Source organism: Monomorium pharaonis, chromosome 7 (assembly GCF_013373865.1).
Source record: "Monomorium pharaonis isolate MP-MQ-018 chromosome 7, ASM1337386v2, whole genome shotgun sequence".
NCBI classification, from domain to species: Eukaryota; Metazoa; Arthropoda; class Insecta; order Hymenoptera; family Formicidae; genus Monomorium; species Monomorium pharaonis.
In genome coordinates this window covers 17,215,473-17,233,654 of record NC_050473.1, presented here as the reverse complement: position 1 = coordinate 17,233,654, position 18,182 = coordinate 17,215,473, and the positions used below count along the sequence as shown (strand labels likewise).

The window sequence follows — 18,182 nt, the reverse complement described above, 5'->3', positions numbered from 1 at the left end:
ACAGGATTGATCATCTTTGTTTAGCAAAGCTTTCAATATCGTGTGCATGTGCGTATGTGTACGACTGTATTTAGTCAATATACGTTCGTGTTACGCATACAATGAATACGGTCGTATTGAAGTATAGCAGTCTTAAACCGCGTACGAACGCAAACAATAGAATCGTATACGATACACGATGGAATTATTCGAGAAGAGGCAACTTCCAGCTTCCAGCTAAGCAAAGTCGACACTCGACACGGCGAGAGTCACTATATTTCGCGCCAACGTGGTCACATGACCACGCGAGGCGGAGAAGGGGAATCGAGGAGAAACAGCTGATCCCGCATAGTGGAATATTCGTGAAGCATAGGATTCCACAAAGTCGCTGAGATGCGTTCCGCGTGCGTTCATTGACGGCGAGCCATTAGGTGTCAAAACATGTCAAAGTGACAGGAGAGGGAAGACCGGCGTGACAAGCGACGATGCGGATGTGTCGCGCGCGCCGGATTTGCACCCCCCGATTACCGCGCTATCGCGCGAATACTGGCGGCATTATAGTGCTGTGACAATCGGTGGGTAATCGAGCCAGCCAGCCGATCGACACACGCACGTACCGTCGTCGTCGGGATCGGGGCACTGTGACGAAAAGTGCACTCACGCGCGCGCGCGCGCGCGTCCATCCGTCGGGAATGCATGAGCATGTGTTTATGCGTGTGTATCAAAATAAACGATATCGCGATGTCACGGCGTTCGGTCTCGGTCGTCGAGTCCTCAATCGCGAGCTGTGAACTGACAGCGACGGATGTTTACAGATGGTGGCAGGCGGACGGAACGGGACGCCGCAAAGTGCGTTAATCGCTAACCTCCTCCCTCGCCCGCGATTGAGTCCCGAACAAGCTCGGAGTAAACAGTTCAACGATCTCAAGAAGTCGCCCGAGGGAACATATCCCCTCCTTCCCCCTTTTCTTTCCCTTAATTAACGAGATGACTCAAGAGAGAAAGAGAGAGAGAGAGACTTAGGAATAATAAATTAATTAATCTCGAGACAGGATTTTCTATTTATTGATCCACGGAGAGACAGGATTAACCAGTCATCATGCGATCGGGTAGAATTGCGAGAAACGAAAGCAGTACTTTCGAGGAAGACGAGACTGTTATTTTTAATTGAATCTTGTAAAGGAGATCCGTCTGTCTGTCTGCTTGCCTACATCTGAGGGTGAGCAGGTTCCTTGGCTGTACATTGGAAGTTCTTATGAATAAGATTGTAGACAAAATGAGCAACCAATTAAGTATAACAGTTCGGCCGGAAGTAAGATTGGATGCCAAGTGGTTAAAGACTGATCTACAACGATTCCTTTATCGCGATGGATTGGCCGAATTGTGGAATGAGATGGTACGAGATGGCGAGATTGTTGGTTCTTTCAGCGATGGTTTAATCAATGCTGCAGGAATCGTAGCGAAGAAAGGTATGAATTCATAGAAATATAATAGAAGAAAAATTTAGTCTTTATTAAGCTTATTTGTATGTTCTTTTTTGGAGGTATTAAAAAAGAAATAAAGACATATAAATGTAAATTTAAAAAGTGATAAATTCTAGTTATACTAACATAAATTCTTTTTAATGTTTTTGATTAATTTTATATGCATTTTTTTTTAGGTGAAAATGGCCATTATTATTGTGGTATGAGAGTGTTATCTTGTCTTTGTTGTGATGGAATTTGTGGCCCGCAACATGGCTGCAATTGTACTCCGTGCCAGAAGTTGGATGAGGAGGAGATTGCAAGAACAACAGCGATGGTCGAAAAGGCTATGTCTGCCAGACGGATAATGGACACGTGGCTGTGGGGACCACAGCCATGTAAATATATTGATATTGATTTTATTTACATTTAATTTCAAATTACTGTCTAAAGTCTTATTTTTACTTGAAATATTTCTGACAAAACTGGCAAATATTTACAAAAAAGTCGATTTTGTGGACTAAGTCAATATTTTGCAAATAGTTTGTATTTCTTTGTTTAGATAAAATATTAATTTTGCAAATAATATTTTTCCATATACTTATATGAACTAATAAGAATCATTAGTTTTATATTTTTTTATTAAGTTTATATTAATATCTATTTATTTGTGATTATATGTATTTTCTCAGCGTTAACAGATTTGAAAGGATGCATCGATTTATCAATTAAGGAGCAACGGAAGCTGTGTTGCGAGGTCGCAAATAGCACGTTATCCGCAACGCGTTTAAGACAACGTTTGATAGTCGCTCGAAGATATTTTACTGCTTTATCTCGTCATAAGCCACAAGAGATCAAAGATACGTCAAATTTACCAAAGTCTATTGGAAAATTACAAAAACCGTTGAGTATAAAAATTCAATATGTAGTATATGTAATTATAATAAGCTATATATTTACATTACAAATCCTGTTATACACAGCACAAGCCAATTTTCTTATGTGATTTGTTTTCTCGTGCACATTACACGCAGAGTATTGAGATACAATTATATTTTAATTCTCAGAGTACGTTATTTTTTATATTTTGTTTTAAATAATACTTAGTTTTTATAAATGCTTCAATTTTTGTAAACCGCAGGCCAAGACCTAACGAAAAGGCAACCTTAGGATTAGCGCGTGTTGGTTCACGTGCGGCCCTCAATTTCTCATTCGCGTACTTAAGACGGGCTTGGAGATCTGGGGAAGACGTTGAATTTTGTAGTGAATTATTGACCGAATCGCTGGAAGCGCTGCAATCGTTACCAGAGGCGACTCTCTTTGACGAGAGTAATGTTTCTCAAGTCTGGCTGGAAGTCGTAGAAAGATCAGCAAAATTTTTAAGACAAGTTGTCACAGGGTATATATATCTCGCTTTTATATTAATTTATAATAATTTTAATTGAATGGAAAGATATACGTCTTTTTTTAGGGAGGTAACCACTGGACGATCGTGGCGTCCAGTACCATTGTCAGATCAGCATACAGCTCTTTGTTTGCTATTGGAACTGGTTGCGCAAAGGGCTACTCTCTCTAGTTTATTAGATTCCGTGGTTTTACTACTCCATCTCAGTGGTAAACATAAGAATCAAGACAATCGAGTCACCCCACCCGGAAGTACGGCGCCACTTGTCCCGTTATTACGGCGGTTAAATATGATACCGGCCACAAAATCTCGCAGGCATCTTGATAGAAATATTACGCCGGGACCTTGCGAGGTCCTACTTAAATATCTACGATTGCCAGATGACGACGCCGTATCTGTTGATTTGAGAAAAGCCGCGGTTATTATAATGTGTAACTTAAGCAGATTGGCCGCTCCCCTTTTGCCTCCTGCTAGTGCCGAGTATGGATTTCCAAGGAACGGCAACGGCAGGCAGACGTTTCAGGAGGTACTAGCTTGGGGTGGTGTAAAGTTTGGAAATGGCTCTACTCCTTTTTATTGCGACGCGATTGCGGAATTAGGTATAAAGCAACTGTGCTGTACCGAGCGAGCATTAATGATCTTGTCATTGAATGGCAACGTTTACAATATGTATCACGGATCGGAAACTCAATATCCGCAAAGGGTACACGGTTTTTCCGATAAGTCGATCACGATGATCGCGTCTCACGCGGACGGCAAGCATTACTTAGCGTTAACGCAAGACGGCTGCGTGTATTCCTGGGGCAACGGAGACGGCGGTAGACTGGGGCACGGTGACACAGTCTCGTACGACGAACCGAAATTGATCGAGGCACTTCTAGAGAAGAACATTGTGCTCATAGCATGCGGCAGCACGTATTCGGCGGCGTTGAGCGCCAGCGGCGAATTATACACCTGGGGAAGAGGAAATTATGGTAGATTAGGCCATGGAAACTTCGACGATGTCCTGAGCCCGACATTAGTGACAACGTTAAAGGGCCACACGGTCGTGCACGTGGCCTGCGGTAGTGGTGACTCTCAAACCCTGTGCGTGACCGCGTCCGGCATAGTCTTCTCTTGGGGAGACGGTGATTACGGAAAGCTAGGCAGGGGAGGCACGGATGGATCCAAAACGCCGAAGATCGTCGATAAATTATTGGATATCAATGTAGTGAAAGTGTTTTGCGGTGGTCAATTCTCTGCAGCGCTGACAGCCCACGGAGAGGTATACACGTGGGGAAAGGGTGATGCTTACCGCCTAGGTCACGGCAGTGAGGAACACGTTAGGTATCCGAAAGTCATTGAGTCGTTGAGAGATAGAAAGGTCAAGGATCTGTCCGTAGGCACTACCCACATATTAGCGCTGACGGAAGATCAATTTGTTTACGGATGGGGCAGAAATGATTACGGTCAAATCGATCCTACATTAGGTCCTGTTGTTTCTGAGCCTACATTATGCCCAACGTTATCCTCGAAGACCGTCATCGGTCTGGCGTCAGGTTCGACTCAAAGCTTTGCCTGGTGCATGTCGGCGTGGTCAGGCGGTGCTAGCAGAGTGGCCTTTGTCGTCGACATATGTGAGGAGACTTTCCAACTGCTGGACACGCTTCTGTCCAAGTCTTGCGAGGGCCTACCGGGAATACGACCGCCTACACAGGATCGCGAATGCCTGGCGGTAGCTACGTTGAACTTGCTTCGATTACAGCTACATATTATGTTGACTCATAATATTGATACTAAATTCGTTGGACTTGCGACCAGCAGTCCACTGCTAAGTTCTTTAAAGCAACGCTGTGTCAATCTGGCGAGCGGAACCGGAATATTAGCAACGATACAAGAAGCGGCGCAGGCCGTTCTACAAACGGGTTGGAGCATCCTGCTACCAACGGCTAACGAGCGTGCAAAGACTCTATCCAGTTTTCTGCCAAACACTTCGAACAACGTGGAACAATCGAGTTCAGCGAATATGTACATAAATAGTGGACAGCGGTTCATGGCCGATTTATTAGTATCTAGTCTAATGGTGGATGGCGGATTGGAGTTAGCATTGAAGGCTGCGATCAAGATGGAGATAGCGGACATGCCGGATGAGAAGGATTTTCTTGACGTGGGCACGTCAAACGTCAAAACGAAGATCGACACGAGACAGGGGATAAAAGATGGTTTCAATTCTGGGAAGAATATGACGACTATCTCTCTGCTTCAGTTAATACAGCAATTAATTAGGAACGGCACGTGCATTACGCAATCCAGACTCCAGCAAGGCTCGTCGCAGCAGGTGGATCGAAACGAGTATCTTCGAAGATTTGACAATTCACCTAGTCTGAATCTCTTGCTGCGTTTCCAACGTTTGCTAATCGCGCAGGTGTACGAGTGTATTGCGCGCAAGTCACGCACGGAAGATCTGCACGATCAGGAAATGATGGGCGCGGAGTCGCTGCTGAAGAAATATATCGCGCAGATTTGTGACCATGCGACCGAGATATTGCCGCTGGCAGCTGAGATAGGTGGTCGTTCCGTCAAGGATTTTATCTCTATTGCCGGTATCTTAAAGGGCGATATAATCAACGTATTGCTTTCAGAATTGGTGACTTGCTTGATATTGCTGCAAGTAGATTACTCTATGTTGCTCATTGATATGAACTGGATGGAAGTGATTGCACCGATCTTGGATTCACTGGATCACTTCGTAAAGCTAGCACCGACGATGGAAAAGAACGAGGCGGACGATTTATCCTGGCCGGGAATTATCGCGCCGCTACACGGTAATAAGATTCCCATTCAGGAGGAGCCCTCCTTGATACGATGGGCGGACTTAGAGAATCACAATCGTGACGGCGGTCTCTGGGTAGTGGTGAACAACAATGTCTACGATGTACAAGATATAAGAAACGACGGCTCTTGGTCGCCTTACGAGGTGCTGCAACGGTACGTCGTCGGGCGTGATGAAACTTCGACAGTCACGCAATGTGGCGCACCATATAGTCAGCTGTCGCCACCACGGGGTATGATGGATTCCTGCTTCGTTGGTCATTATTGTCAAGCCGAGCCCGACGAGAACGCACGCGTCACAATTGAAGTCACTGACGTGTGTTCATCTCTTCTGGACACGGAAAGAGCTTTAGGATTTCTGCTAGGCTTGCACGCCTATCGAATGCGACAGAGTCTGACGCTTCAATCGGCGGAGAAAGAGGCCGGCGTATGGCTTGCTGCGAATTTTTTGAGGGGTGGTCTACAAGTTCTGCAACCGCCAAATCCGTACGAGGAGGAGAAGGACGAAGCGAGAAGCAATACGTCAACCGCTGCTAACTCTCCTACGGAACCGCCACTCCCGGTGCACGCGAAGAACGAGCAGCAGAAAGAGCACGACGACCGAACGATTATGTTTATACATGCATTAGCAGAAGCGCATAAGACCGATGACGGTCACGTTCGAGCGTTCTTAACAATAGTTGACAGATATTCCAAGGCTAACAATCTATTCTCTCACGCTGATTTTTGTGGCGATCATCCGGTCGAAGAAATCAGTCGCGTTCTGATGGCTGTGATTATAAAACACCTCGGTCTGGGGCAACAAGCGCTCACGTTAGCGGAACAGGAATTAAAAGCTACTAACAGCGCGAGACTGAACAATCAGTTAGCTGATATGGCGCGAGCGATTTATCAGACTAAATGGAACTTAGTGCGGATTAGGCAACAACAGAATCGCAGTTATAAAGAAGTCTGCGCGCCCGCTCAAGAAAGATGCAGATTTCTTCTGTACGAAGTCAGATCTGCGACGAGTTACGAAGTTAAAGGGCTCGAGGATTTGAAACTATTGCATACCGTCCCTAGATTCAAGAGAGCTGCTCGCACAGTTTTAGCTGATATACGTAAGAACAAAGATTCGTCCAGCGGAAGTAGTAAACCGGAGGACATCTTGAACGCGTCGATACAAAATGCTAAAACGAAAAAGCCGGATGGGGAGATGACATCCTCTTCCAAGGAAGGTTTGACCGCCGCGACTTCCTCATCAACAAAACTGGAGAATATATTAGACATAAAGAATAAAATTATGCAGATGACCGAGAAGATTCGGTGCGGACCGATACAATGGACTACTGCCGATTACAATGGTTTAATGACAAGTATTATCGAATTCGTTATCAACGACGGTATTGGCGGGGACGTCGAGACGTTGCGCCGTGCGATGTACTGTCAAATGCAACGCGCCCGCGTGCGAGAACAAGGTATTTCCATGATGCAAGAATTATTAAAAAGAGACTATCTAATACCGTCGGTAAAGTATTCTTTGCTTAATGGCTGGCTTGGCTTGACCTACGAGAACAAGTCTCTTAGCGACGGAATCATGCATTGCTTGTATAACATACAATTAACGACCCCGTATCAAAAGTCCAAGGTTATTCTAGCTGAGGCCGAGGTGATCTCATGGGCAGTACAAGCTTTACGAACGTATGTTGTACAGGCGGAGCTACCGAACAAACAGAAGGTCAGCGGAAAGAGCAGCTTGAATCAAGGTACTTACACTTGGTTGCGAAAGTTACCGAGAGCAAGATTCCTGTTGACTATCCTCGGTATGCTGACTAATCACCAGTGTGCCAACGAGATCGGGCTGCTGGTTAATTCAGGTCTGTTATCAAGCATCTTGACTTTGCTGAGACAAATCGGGCCGTCATCGGCAAGTTTCTGCGAGGGCGGCGAAGGTCAGGGAGGACAGCAGGGCGGAGACGCCGAGGCACTGAAAGTTAAGATGGAAATTACGACAATTTACGAGGATACTCTTCAAAAGAACAAACCGCCGACTGTACAGCTGAGCGGAATGGAGTTGGCGGCGTTGATGAAGGTTGGCACTCGAGTTGTACGAGGAGCCGATTGGAAATGGGGCGATCAAGACGGTCCACCTCCTGGTGTAGGTAGAGTCATCGGCGAACTCGGCGAGGATGGATGGATAAGAGTTCAGTGGGACAACGGCGCGACGAATTCATATCGAATGGGTAAAGAAGGTAAATACGATTTAAAGCTGGCCGATCCACCGACACCTCCTGATGACGATAGTGACGAGACCGATAGCGATACTTCGCTCGATGTAAATGGAACGGAAAACACTGGTTTCCACGGAGAAGATCTGCACCCGACTACGTGCCTCAAGTCGGCGTCAACGAACTTGTTGCGAATAATTTTGCTCTCCTGCGGTGTGGAAGCGGATAAAGTACCCGCGATATCTATCAAAATTCTCACCTCCACTTTACACGATATAATATCGACTGCGAACAGATACGGCGAACCATCGACCACGCATGTCCAGTTAGCGAGGCAGCATCATGAAACTTGGGCTACCTTCAGTCTCTTAAGAGCGATCGCAAAATCAACAGAATTGTGCAAATCCTTGAGTTCGCAGGCCTGGCTTGATCTTCTTCTGGGCATCGTCATTGACGATGCTAAACCCTGTCTCGAGAAGCAAATTATGATTGTGAAATTACTGGCGGCTGTTCTACCTTCGTGGGGAACGGACGCAGTTTTAAGCGACATGATACAATTTCTAGAAAAGTCCTTCGGAATATTGGGCCAAGTGGCGCTTACGTGCGACATCGCTGCCGGTACCGAGCTTCACTCGAACAAATGTCGTATGTCCTTGACCGCGTCGTACAGTTCTACTGTAGCTGAAGAACTAACATGGTTGATTAGATTCTTGCATTCGCTTCCTGGCTGGAACGAAGCCATAAACAAATTTCTCTCCGCAAAGTTAGCGTTGACGGTGGATCTTTGGACTGATAGTTCGATATTTCATATACAGATGAACGAAAACGGTGGCGAAAATGGTGTTTGTATCCAACGAATGGTCATGGCGACCCTCGTTGTTCTCGGTGGTTTAGATAATAGAATCAGAATTGGCGGTTTGGTGAGTTCTGACGGCGAGATAGGAACAGTCTGCAAGTTTACGAAGCACTCAAAGATTGTTATGCAGTTGTGGAATGGCAGCGGGACGCGAAAGATAGTGCCATTCCACGCGGTGAAACGGATTAACGAGAAATTCCAATTAGAAAGAATGCCTTTAACGGAGATGCTTATATCTGTCTGGGCAAATTTATTTTTAGGTATTGCTTGCATGGATAAACGACCTGGTGGCATGCCTGTTATTGCTGGCTCTGTCAACACCGCGATATTACGAAGTCAGCAGCAACAACTTGCAGCCTTGAACGCTGGAAAAGCCACGCTCGCTTATCAGTCAAAATTGCGGAAGATTTTAAAATATTCATTAAGTAATGAAATCAACGACGACGATAAACGTACCTCCACGCTTCTGCAAGAAATGTTGTTGCGCGCTACGAAACCACAACCACTAAAACCAATATTTAAGCGTCGGGAGTTAGAAGAAGCCGCTCTGGCGGTTTCTCAATATTTAGTTTCCGAGTTGAGACATACACCTATCCAACGAACCGGCATAACTTCGGATCCTACTACTCCTACATCTGACTGCTCGTTAGTATCCTTAACATCGAGCCAAAGAAGACATTGCAAAGGCGGTTCAACAGCGAGAAGAAACTCTACAGCGCCGCCTGTGAATCCTTTGGTAGGTCAGTTAGTCGAAATGGGTTTTCACAGGAAGAGTGTTGAATTAGCTATCAAAAGCATGAGCGTTGCCGAACAAGGTAACGTAACGGCGGAAAGTGTGGTGGGTTGGTTGCTGGAAAATCCGGATGCCACTTTCAGCGACACAGAGACCTTGTCTAGCTTGGATGGACTGACTGACGGCAGTGACGATTCGATCAGTGAAGATTTAGATGATTCACCGTCGGGGCAAGAGGGTGCTATGAGTAATGCACCACCTACGTATATGAAACGCTCGGATTTCCTATCAGTTGACGAGTACGCAATTTATGTGCGCGACAACGTAGTTCCGAATATGCTGGTACGATGCTGTAAAGGTTACGAAGAAGTGGAGTACGGCGATGTCGGCCAGGTAGTAAAGATTGACGCGGAAAACTTGCACGATCTGAATGTGCAGGTCGCGTGGCAGCGCAAGGGCGGTACGTACTGGGTGCGTTTTATTCACATAGAACTGCTTGGCTATCCACCGTCCTTGCCAGGTCCACCACCCTCATTGAAGGTCGGCGATAAAGTTCGAGTTAAGGCGTCAATTACTGAGCCGAAGTATAACTGGGGATCCGTAACTCATCATTGTGTCGGAGTGGTTACGGCGATAACTAATCATGGCAAGAATGTAACTGTAGATTTTCCGCAACAACACGGATGGACTGGTTGTGTCGCCGAGATGGAAAAAGTACCGTCCTGCCATCATTCTGTGATTTGTAATTCGTGCTGCCTCTCGCCAATTTCCGGTCCCAGATTTAAGTGCAAGTATTGCGACAATTATAATTTATGCGAGAATTGTTTCTATACCAAGCGATCGCATCGACACGGTTTTAATAGAATTGCAGAGCCTGGTTCGGCAGCTGTTTATGCCGGAAAGCCAGGCAGATATCATAGGCAAGATCTGACAGAGTCGTATTTAATTGACGATTGGTCCAAATGCATTAGGACCTTGAGCGTGTCTTCGCGAGAAAATTGGGCGACGCGTCTGGTAGACGGATCCGGAAAATATTGGCAAAGTTGCGGATCGCAGGGCAAGCACTGGATTCGTCTAGAGATGTTACCTGGAATTTTGGTACACTCCTTGAAGATCATCGTTAATCCACAGGATAATAGTTACATGCCTTGTGTAATAGCGGTCAATGTAGGAGATTCCTTCACTAATTTAGTGGAATATAAAACAATAAGTATACGTTATTCAGATACTAGCGTTACGTTGCTTCAAGATATTAAAGTGTATTACCCGTGTATTGAAATAGCGATAAAGCAATGTCGAAATGGCGGTATAGATTGCAAAATACATGGTCTGCGCATAATCGGTCGTCAAAATATGTTCGAAAATCAGCTGACAACCTCAGTGTCTTTTCTCGCGTCTGATTGGGAAGTTTTGCAGGAACAAGTGGCGATACAACGTAGCACCGATGTACCACCGCAGCAATCAGCCGTTTACGTTTGGGGCTTGAATGACAAGGATCAATTAGGAGGTCTGAAAGGATCTAAAATCAAAGTACCAACATATAGCGATGTTCTCTCAAAATTAAAACCTATCCACATAGCTGGAGGGAGTAAGACTCTCTTTATTGTTAGTCAAGAAGGCAAACTGTATGCTTGCGGAGAAGGAACGAATGGTAGGTTAGGTCTAGGAGACGATAACAATGTATGCGAACCGAAAGCTATACCTTTTCTGAGTCAATTTGTTATCAAAAAAGTGGCGGTACATTCAGGCGGAAAGCACGCCCTAGCCCTTACTCAAGATGGTAAAGTGTTTTCGTGGGGCGAAGGCGAGGACGGCAAACTGGGACATGGAAATTGCGTATCACTGGATAAACCAAAACTTATTGAAGCACTTAAGTCGAAAAGGATCCGAGATATCGCTTGCGGATCGGGACACTCTGCAGCAATTGCGAGCAATGGCGAGCTGTATACCTGGGGCTTGGGCGAGTATGGTAGACTGGGCCACGGAGACACTATTACACAAACTAGGCCAAAATTAGTGCAAGCTTTAATTGGACATAGAGTTGTCCAAGTAGCTTGCGGTAGCAGAGACGCGCAAACCATGGCTTTGACCACCGACGGCTGTGTGTATTCCTGGGGCGACGGTGATTTTGGCAAGCTTGGTCGAGGCGGAAGTGATGGTTGTTACACGCCCTTATTGATTGATCGATTAAACGGTTTGGGCGTTATACAGGTCGAATGCGGCGCACAATTTTCCCTGGCCTTGACAAAGTACGGCGAAGTGTGGACGTGGGGAAAGGGAGATTACTTCCGTTTAGGTCATGGTAATGATCATCACGTTAGAAAGCCTACACTAGTCGAAGGTTTGCGAGGTAAGAAAATAATTCATGTAGCAGTTGGTGCGCTACATTGTCTTGCGGTGACTGATATCGGTCAGGTTTACGCCTGGGGTGATAACGATCATGGACAACAAGGCAACGGCGCAACAACCGTTAATAGAAAACCGTCGTTGGTGCACGAGCTGGAAGACGCGAGAGTGAACAGAGTATCTTGCGGTTCTAGTCACAGCATAGCTTGGGTATTGGTTGATCAACCTAGCAGTGGAAATCAAGATCCAGTTACGTTCCCGACAGTGAGAGATCCGTTGGGTCAAATGTGTCTAGGCCTGAATAATGTGCAGGAGCAAAATGGCACAATTGCTACGACAAATGACACCGTCGCCACAAGACCGTCGCTTGCCAGTATAATACTCTCATTAGAGAGCAACGTTGCAAAACAGCAAGCTTTGCAACATGTTATAAACGCTCTTCTCATTATACAGGCACGAGTAGCGATAGTGACGGCTTTGCAAAGCCATTCGATGCTGAACGGCTGTGCGTCGATGAAGCATGCGCCTACCATAGCACCGGTAACGGACGTGATACCACCATCGGAGGGGGCTGCATCATCGAGTACTGAACACACAGTTTACCAAAACGTTGGTGACATCGCACAAGGCGGAGGAGAAGCTCCGGCGAATGTCGCCGAGGCCGTTAATGTGACCACCAGTCCTAAGCTGACTCCTGAATCTGAGGATTATCCATTAGCCATGTTAGCTATGTCTATGTCCAGCTCCGCCAGTCTGTCTTCGCGTGCTTCAAGGATGTCGACGAGTGCGATGAGCGTTATAGCAGCCACTTTAACATCCAACGCACAAGTGGTGGGCGAGGATGGCGCGACAGCCTCCGGCTTGGACGAGTTTACATCAGCATTAACAGAAGATGACGCGAGAGTCCTGGTAGATCTGTTGAAGCTGGCGGTAGCCAACAGAGTCTGCACGTCAGCCAAAGAAACAATAGCGTCGGTGCTAATTTCTCTAGGAAAGGTCAATGGCTCTATCGGCAGTATGCTTCTGGAACTATGCGTCACGGAGCTGGAGGATATCGCAGCAAACAGCAATTGCGTCAATAACACACCACAACCCGTGATACAAGAAACGCCGCATCCTTACATAGACGACACAACATTAACCGGTCACGTAAAGATACCCGGTGCGGAGGCGCTCCGGATAGAATTCGATCGGCAATGTTCCACGGAAAAGCGGCACGATCCGCTCACGATAATGGACGGAAGCGGTAGAGTCGTGGCAGTTAGATCCGGCAGAGAATGGACCGAATGGGGCCCGGAAATCAAGATCCAAGGAGACGAGCTGAGATGGCGATTCTGTTCCGATGGGTCCGTCAATGGTTGGGGCTGGAAATTCACGGTGTATCCTATTCTGGCGAAAACAGCACCGTACGAGCTCGGATCCGACAGGGCGGTATTGTCGCAACCAAACATAGCTTTGGCTGAACATCTCCTCATGGACAGTAGTTTGATAAATTCCGATAGAAATGTCGCTTCCCGTTTGGCTACCGCTTTAGGCCAGTGCAGTCAATTGAGCACTCTGTCCGCGCAGCAAAGGATGTGGGCATTGAAAAAATTACAGGTGGTCTACACAAATGGACCGGGCATAAGGCCTGAGGTGGCACTTTCGTCTCTGCTTGGTTCCTTGCCGCAAGCGCTTTTGAGACAATACGCGTATGAAGATCCTATGGTGAGAGGTGGCAAGCAACTAATGCACAGCGACTTCTTCAAGGTTCTCGTGGCTCTCGCGTGTGACCTCGAGCTAGATGGAATGCAATTTTGCTCCGAAGTGCACAAATGGTCTTGGTTTCGAAGGTACTGCCTCGCCGCACGCGTGGCAAAGTCGCTTGTCGACCGCACCCCTCTGCCAAAAGCATTTTGCCACGAAGTCACGAAGCAATTAAACGAGATGGCGATGGATGGAGACGCCGACTATACGAAGGATCACGAGAATCACAATATATTCAAGCAGGGACACGACGAGCAGTTGCTGCAGTGGTTGAATCGTCGTCCGGAGGACTGGACGCTGTCGTGGGACGGATCAGGCGCGATTTATGGATGGGGTCATAATCACAGAGGTCAACTAGGAGGCTTGGAGGGACCGAAAGTCAAGCTACCTGCCCCATGTGAAAGTCTTTCCGCACTCAGACCGATTCAATTGGCTGGCGGTGAACAGACTTTGTTTGCCGTAACAGCCGATGGAAAGGTCTACTCGACTGGTACGGTGAAACAGTTAACTAACTGTTTTCAATGAATTGTCATGTGACACATATTAAATTTTAATGCGATGCCTTGCAGGCTACGGAGCTGCAGGACGTCTTGGGATAGGAGGAACGGACTCTGTTATGATACCGACGCTATTGGAATCGATACAGCATGTATTCATCAAGAAGGTAGCTGTTAGTTCGGGCGGCAAGCATTGCCTCGCTTTGAGTTCGGAAGGTCATGTATATTCTTGGGGCGAAGGCGATGATGGCAAATTGGGACATGGTAATAAGGTATCATACGATCGGCCGAAACTGATCGAAGATTTACTCGGCGTAGAGATCGTGGATATAGCTTGTGGTGGTCATCATAGCGCTGCTATTACCAGCGCTGGTTGGCTATACACATGGGGAAAAGGTAAGATTACTGGCAAGTAAAGCGTTAAAATATTTATATTTCTAATGATTCCGAGAATATTTAACTTGCGCACTTAAATATATTTAACTATTATCATGAAAATTTAGTTTTGCATTGTGATAAAAAAGGTAATTGATTGTAGGACGATACGGACGTCTCGGACATGGTGACAGCGATGATCAATTACGACCGAAGGTGGTAGAAGCTTTGCAAGATTACAAAGTAATCGATGTAGCATGTGGAAGCGGCGACGCGCAAACGCTATGTGTAACCGATGATGACAACGTATGGAGTTGGGGCGATGGTGATTATGGAAAATTAGGTAGAGGCGGAAGCGATGGATGCAAAGTTCCATTGAAGATAGATTCCCTGGCCGGTCTGGGTGTAGTTAAGGTCGAATGCGGTAGTCAATTTTCAGTCGCTCTGACGAGATCTGGAGCAGTTTATACCTGGTAATAAATAGCATATATACAGCATTTATTTCTACATATTTTTATTTATTTATTCTTAATTATTTTCTTTAACAATTTCTTTTTATGTTCTTTATTTGTGTACAGGGGCAAAGGAGATTATCATCGTTTAGGCCATGGCACAGACGATCACGTACGTAGACCACGTAAAGTAGCTGCATTGCAAGGAAAAAAAATCATTTCAATAGCGACGGGTTCTTTACACTGTGTCGCGTGTTCCGACAAAGGAGAGGTTTTCACTTGGGGCGACAACGATGAGGGCCAGTTAGGCGACGGTACCACGAGCGCGCTTCACAGACCAAGATTGGTACACGCGTTACAGGGCAAGAAAATCACAAGAGTCGCTTGCGGTAGCGCACACACGCTGGCTTGGAGTACTGCGAAGGCTACGCAGAGCAAAATGCCAGCGTCCACACCCATGGAATATGATCTAGTTAAAGATCTATCGTATTCCGTACTACGCAATAGACTTGTGTTACTGCATCATTTTGCGGAACTTTTATGTCCTGCTTTGGCTATGTTTCCGATCACCGGACATATTGGGTTAAGCAAGCTGGCGCCTATGTTGGTATACAGTATAAAGGAGGCGACATTCCGCAAAGTTATTCAAGCCACGATGGTCCGAGATCGTCAGCATGGACCTGTAATTGAATTGAACAGGATACAAGTAAAAAGAGCTAGGGCAAAGGGTGGATTAGCTGGACCAGACGGTATCAAGTCTGTCTTCGGACAAATGGTATCGAAAATGTCTCTCTTGACGCAGGACGTACTGTTTTTACCTCATAGAGTATGGAAAGTAAAATTCGTGGGTGCGTATTCTATTCGTGTGTAATCGTGATTTCTTATTACTGAAAATCGTAAAACATGTTTGTATTATTTCTATAGGGGAGAGCGTGGACGATTGTGGTGGTGGATACAGTGAGAGTATAGCAGAAGTGTGCGACGAATTGCAAAATGGCTCGTTGCCACTGTTTATACCTACGCCAAACGGTCGTGAAGATAATGGCACCAACCGGGATTGCTTCTTGTTGAATCCCATGGCCGATTCCCAATTACATATGAATATGTTTCAATTCTTAGGCATTCTAATGGGCATTGCTATACGAACTGGTAGTCCATTAAGTTTAAATCTAGCCGAACCAGTTTGGAAGCAACTCGCAGGTATACCTTTAACACCTGCCGACTTGACGGAAGTCGACAGAGATTATGTCCCTGGCTTGCTTTGTATCAGAGACATGGATCCTGACGAGAAGGTCTTTCAGACTTTAGAAATGCCATTTTCCACGCCATCTGCTGCAGGGCATGATGTGGCATTGTCCAACAGGTATTATATTGAATAAATATCATGTTTGATTTATTATGTACTCATTTAGGTTTTTTTATTTATATAAAATTTCTACAAAAATTTCTATAAAATTTCTATAAAATATGTATTGTATGAAATATATTTTATGTTTATATAATAAGAATTAAAAAATTTTTCAGATATCTTAAAATAACACCAGAAAATAGGCACGAATATGTAAAATTGGCGTTAGATTATAGATTACACGAATTTGATGCTCAAGTAGCAGCTGTGCGAGAAGGGTTATCGAAAGTTGTTCCTGTGCCCCTATTGGCATTATTTAGCGGTGCTGAACTTGAAACAATGGTTTGCGGCAGTCCAGACATACCGCTTAATTTATTAAAATCTGTTGCAACGTACAAAGGTATATGCTTTATCGCATTTATATGTGTCATATTGAAATATTTACATACTAACAACTATAGAATTAAAAAAACATCTTTTGTTTGCAGGTATTGAAGCGACTGCACCGCTTGTACAATGGTTCTGGGAAGTCATGGACGAATTTTCTAATCAAGAACGATCACTTTTCCTTCGTTTTGTTTGGGGTAGAACACGTTTGCCGCGCACAATCGCTGATTTTAGAGGCAGAGACTTTGTTTTACAAGTAAGAAACTACTATCTACAGTCATCTCTTGACAGAAGCATTTGTTTAAGATGAAATTATTATTCACCATGCTATTATCTCATTTTTCAGGTAATGGATAAATACAATCCCCCGGACCACTTTCTTCCTGAAAGCTATACCTGCTTTTTTCTTCTGAAAATGCCACGATATTCATGTAAAGCGGTTCTACGACAAAAACTGAAATACGCGATTCATTTTTGCAAGAGCATCGACACCGACGAATACGCTCGAGTACAAGCCGCAACCAATTCCGACACCGAAGATACGGATAGTTTAGCGAGTGAAGAACATACTTCGCTTTAAATAATTTATTACGTGAAATGGTTATTTGTGTTTGAAAGTGACATTTCCGTTACGACTTTTTTAAAGATGTGTTCACAGATTCTCCAAAAAGAAATCCTATTTTTCTTACACAGTATATTTATATATACATATATATATATATATACACACATATATATATATATATACCACACTATGCTAATATACTTAAATATATGTACTGCTTTTGTAGCACGACGAACAGTTTATTGTATAGTAGATGTTAATAATGAAGAGTAAATATACCACTAAAGTTATTAAGATGCTCTTAGTTAGTAATATTATTTATTTCATAGCTCTAAATACCGAACGATTAATTCCGAAATTTTTTACTAGTATTTTTAGTTAAAACTGTTAATGTTTAAAAAATCGTTTGTATAACGTCGTTATACGTTTTGACAGCTTAGAAATACATTACGATTTATAAAGGAAAAAGAATATATTCTATCGTGATTTTTTAAGTGACTGCATATTTTGTTCTCATAATAAAGTTAAAATAGTTAATATGTAGCAAAAACATCCAGTAAGCACCTTATTTTTACTAAATAATCAAATTACACTGCAGATAAGAGGCAATGTCATCAGTTATTTCTTTTATACATTTATTATTTTGTTAGTAATGACGCGCGCGCGCACACACACACACACACACACATACACACACACACACGACATATCATCACAGAACATTTCACAATCGAAATATTCCGATATAATATCAAGGTCAAAAGTTAAACTATATAGAACAATATGCTGCTTTCTATACAGTTTAACAATAAAATTCTGTGTGTATCTATAAATTCGTAAAAATAAAACTCTTGTAAGAGTCGTTATCAGCAATGATAAACACTTTCCAGAGTTCCAGAGTCTATGTTGGTAATAAAAATTATTTCCAGAAAGTAGACAGCTGATGTGGATTTTATTAAAAATATAATTGCAATATTATATTAAAATAAAATTTTTTTTCCTTGATTTCTTG

General features: G+C 44.4%; 1 protein-coding gene across 1 annotated transcript; it reads left to right on the top strand.

Moving 5' to 3' along the window:
* Positions 1-101: 101 nt before the first annotated feature.
* Positions 102-17,638, top strand: LOC105835132 (E3 ubiquitin-protein ligase HERC2). The gene is made up of 13 exons (XM_036289822.1): positions 102-554; positions 795-1,448; positions 1,640-1,840; positions 2,135-2,345; positions 2,584-2,841; positions 2,914-14,036; positions 14,116-14,439; positions 14,582-14,891; positions 14,997-15,718; positions 15,795-16,233; positions 16,395-16,618; positions 16,707-16,861; positions 16,952-17,638. The coding sequence occupies exons 2-13, from the start codon at positions 1,235-1,237 to the stop codon at positions 17,183-17,185; spliced, it is 14,415 nt and encodes a 4,804-aa protein (XP_036145715.1). The 5' UTR covers positions 102-554; positions 795-1,234; the 3' UTR covers positions 17,186-17,638.
* Positions 17,639-18,182: the final 544 nt, after the last annotated feature.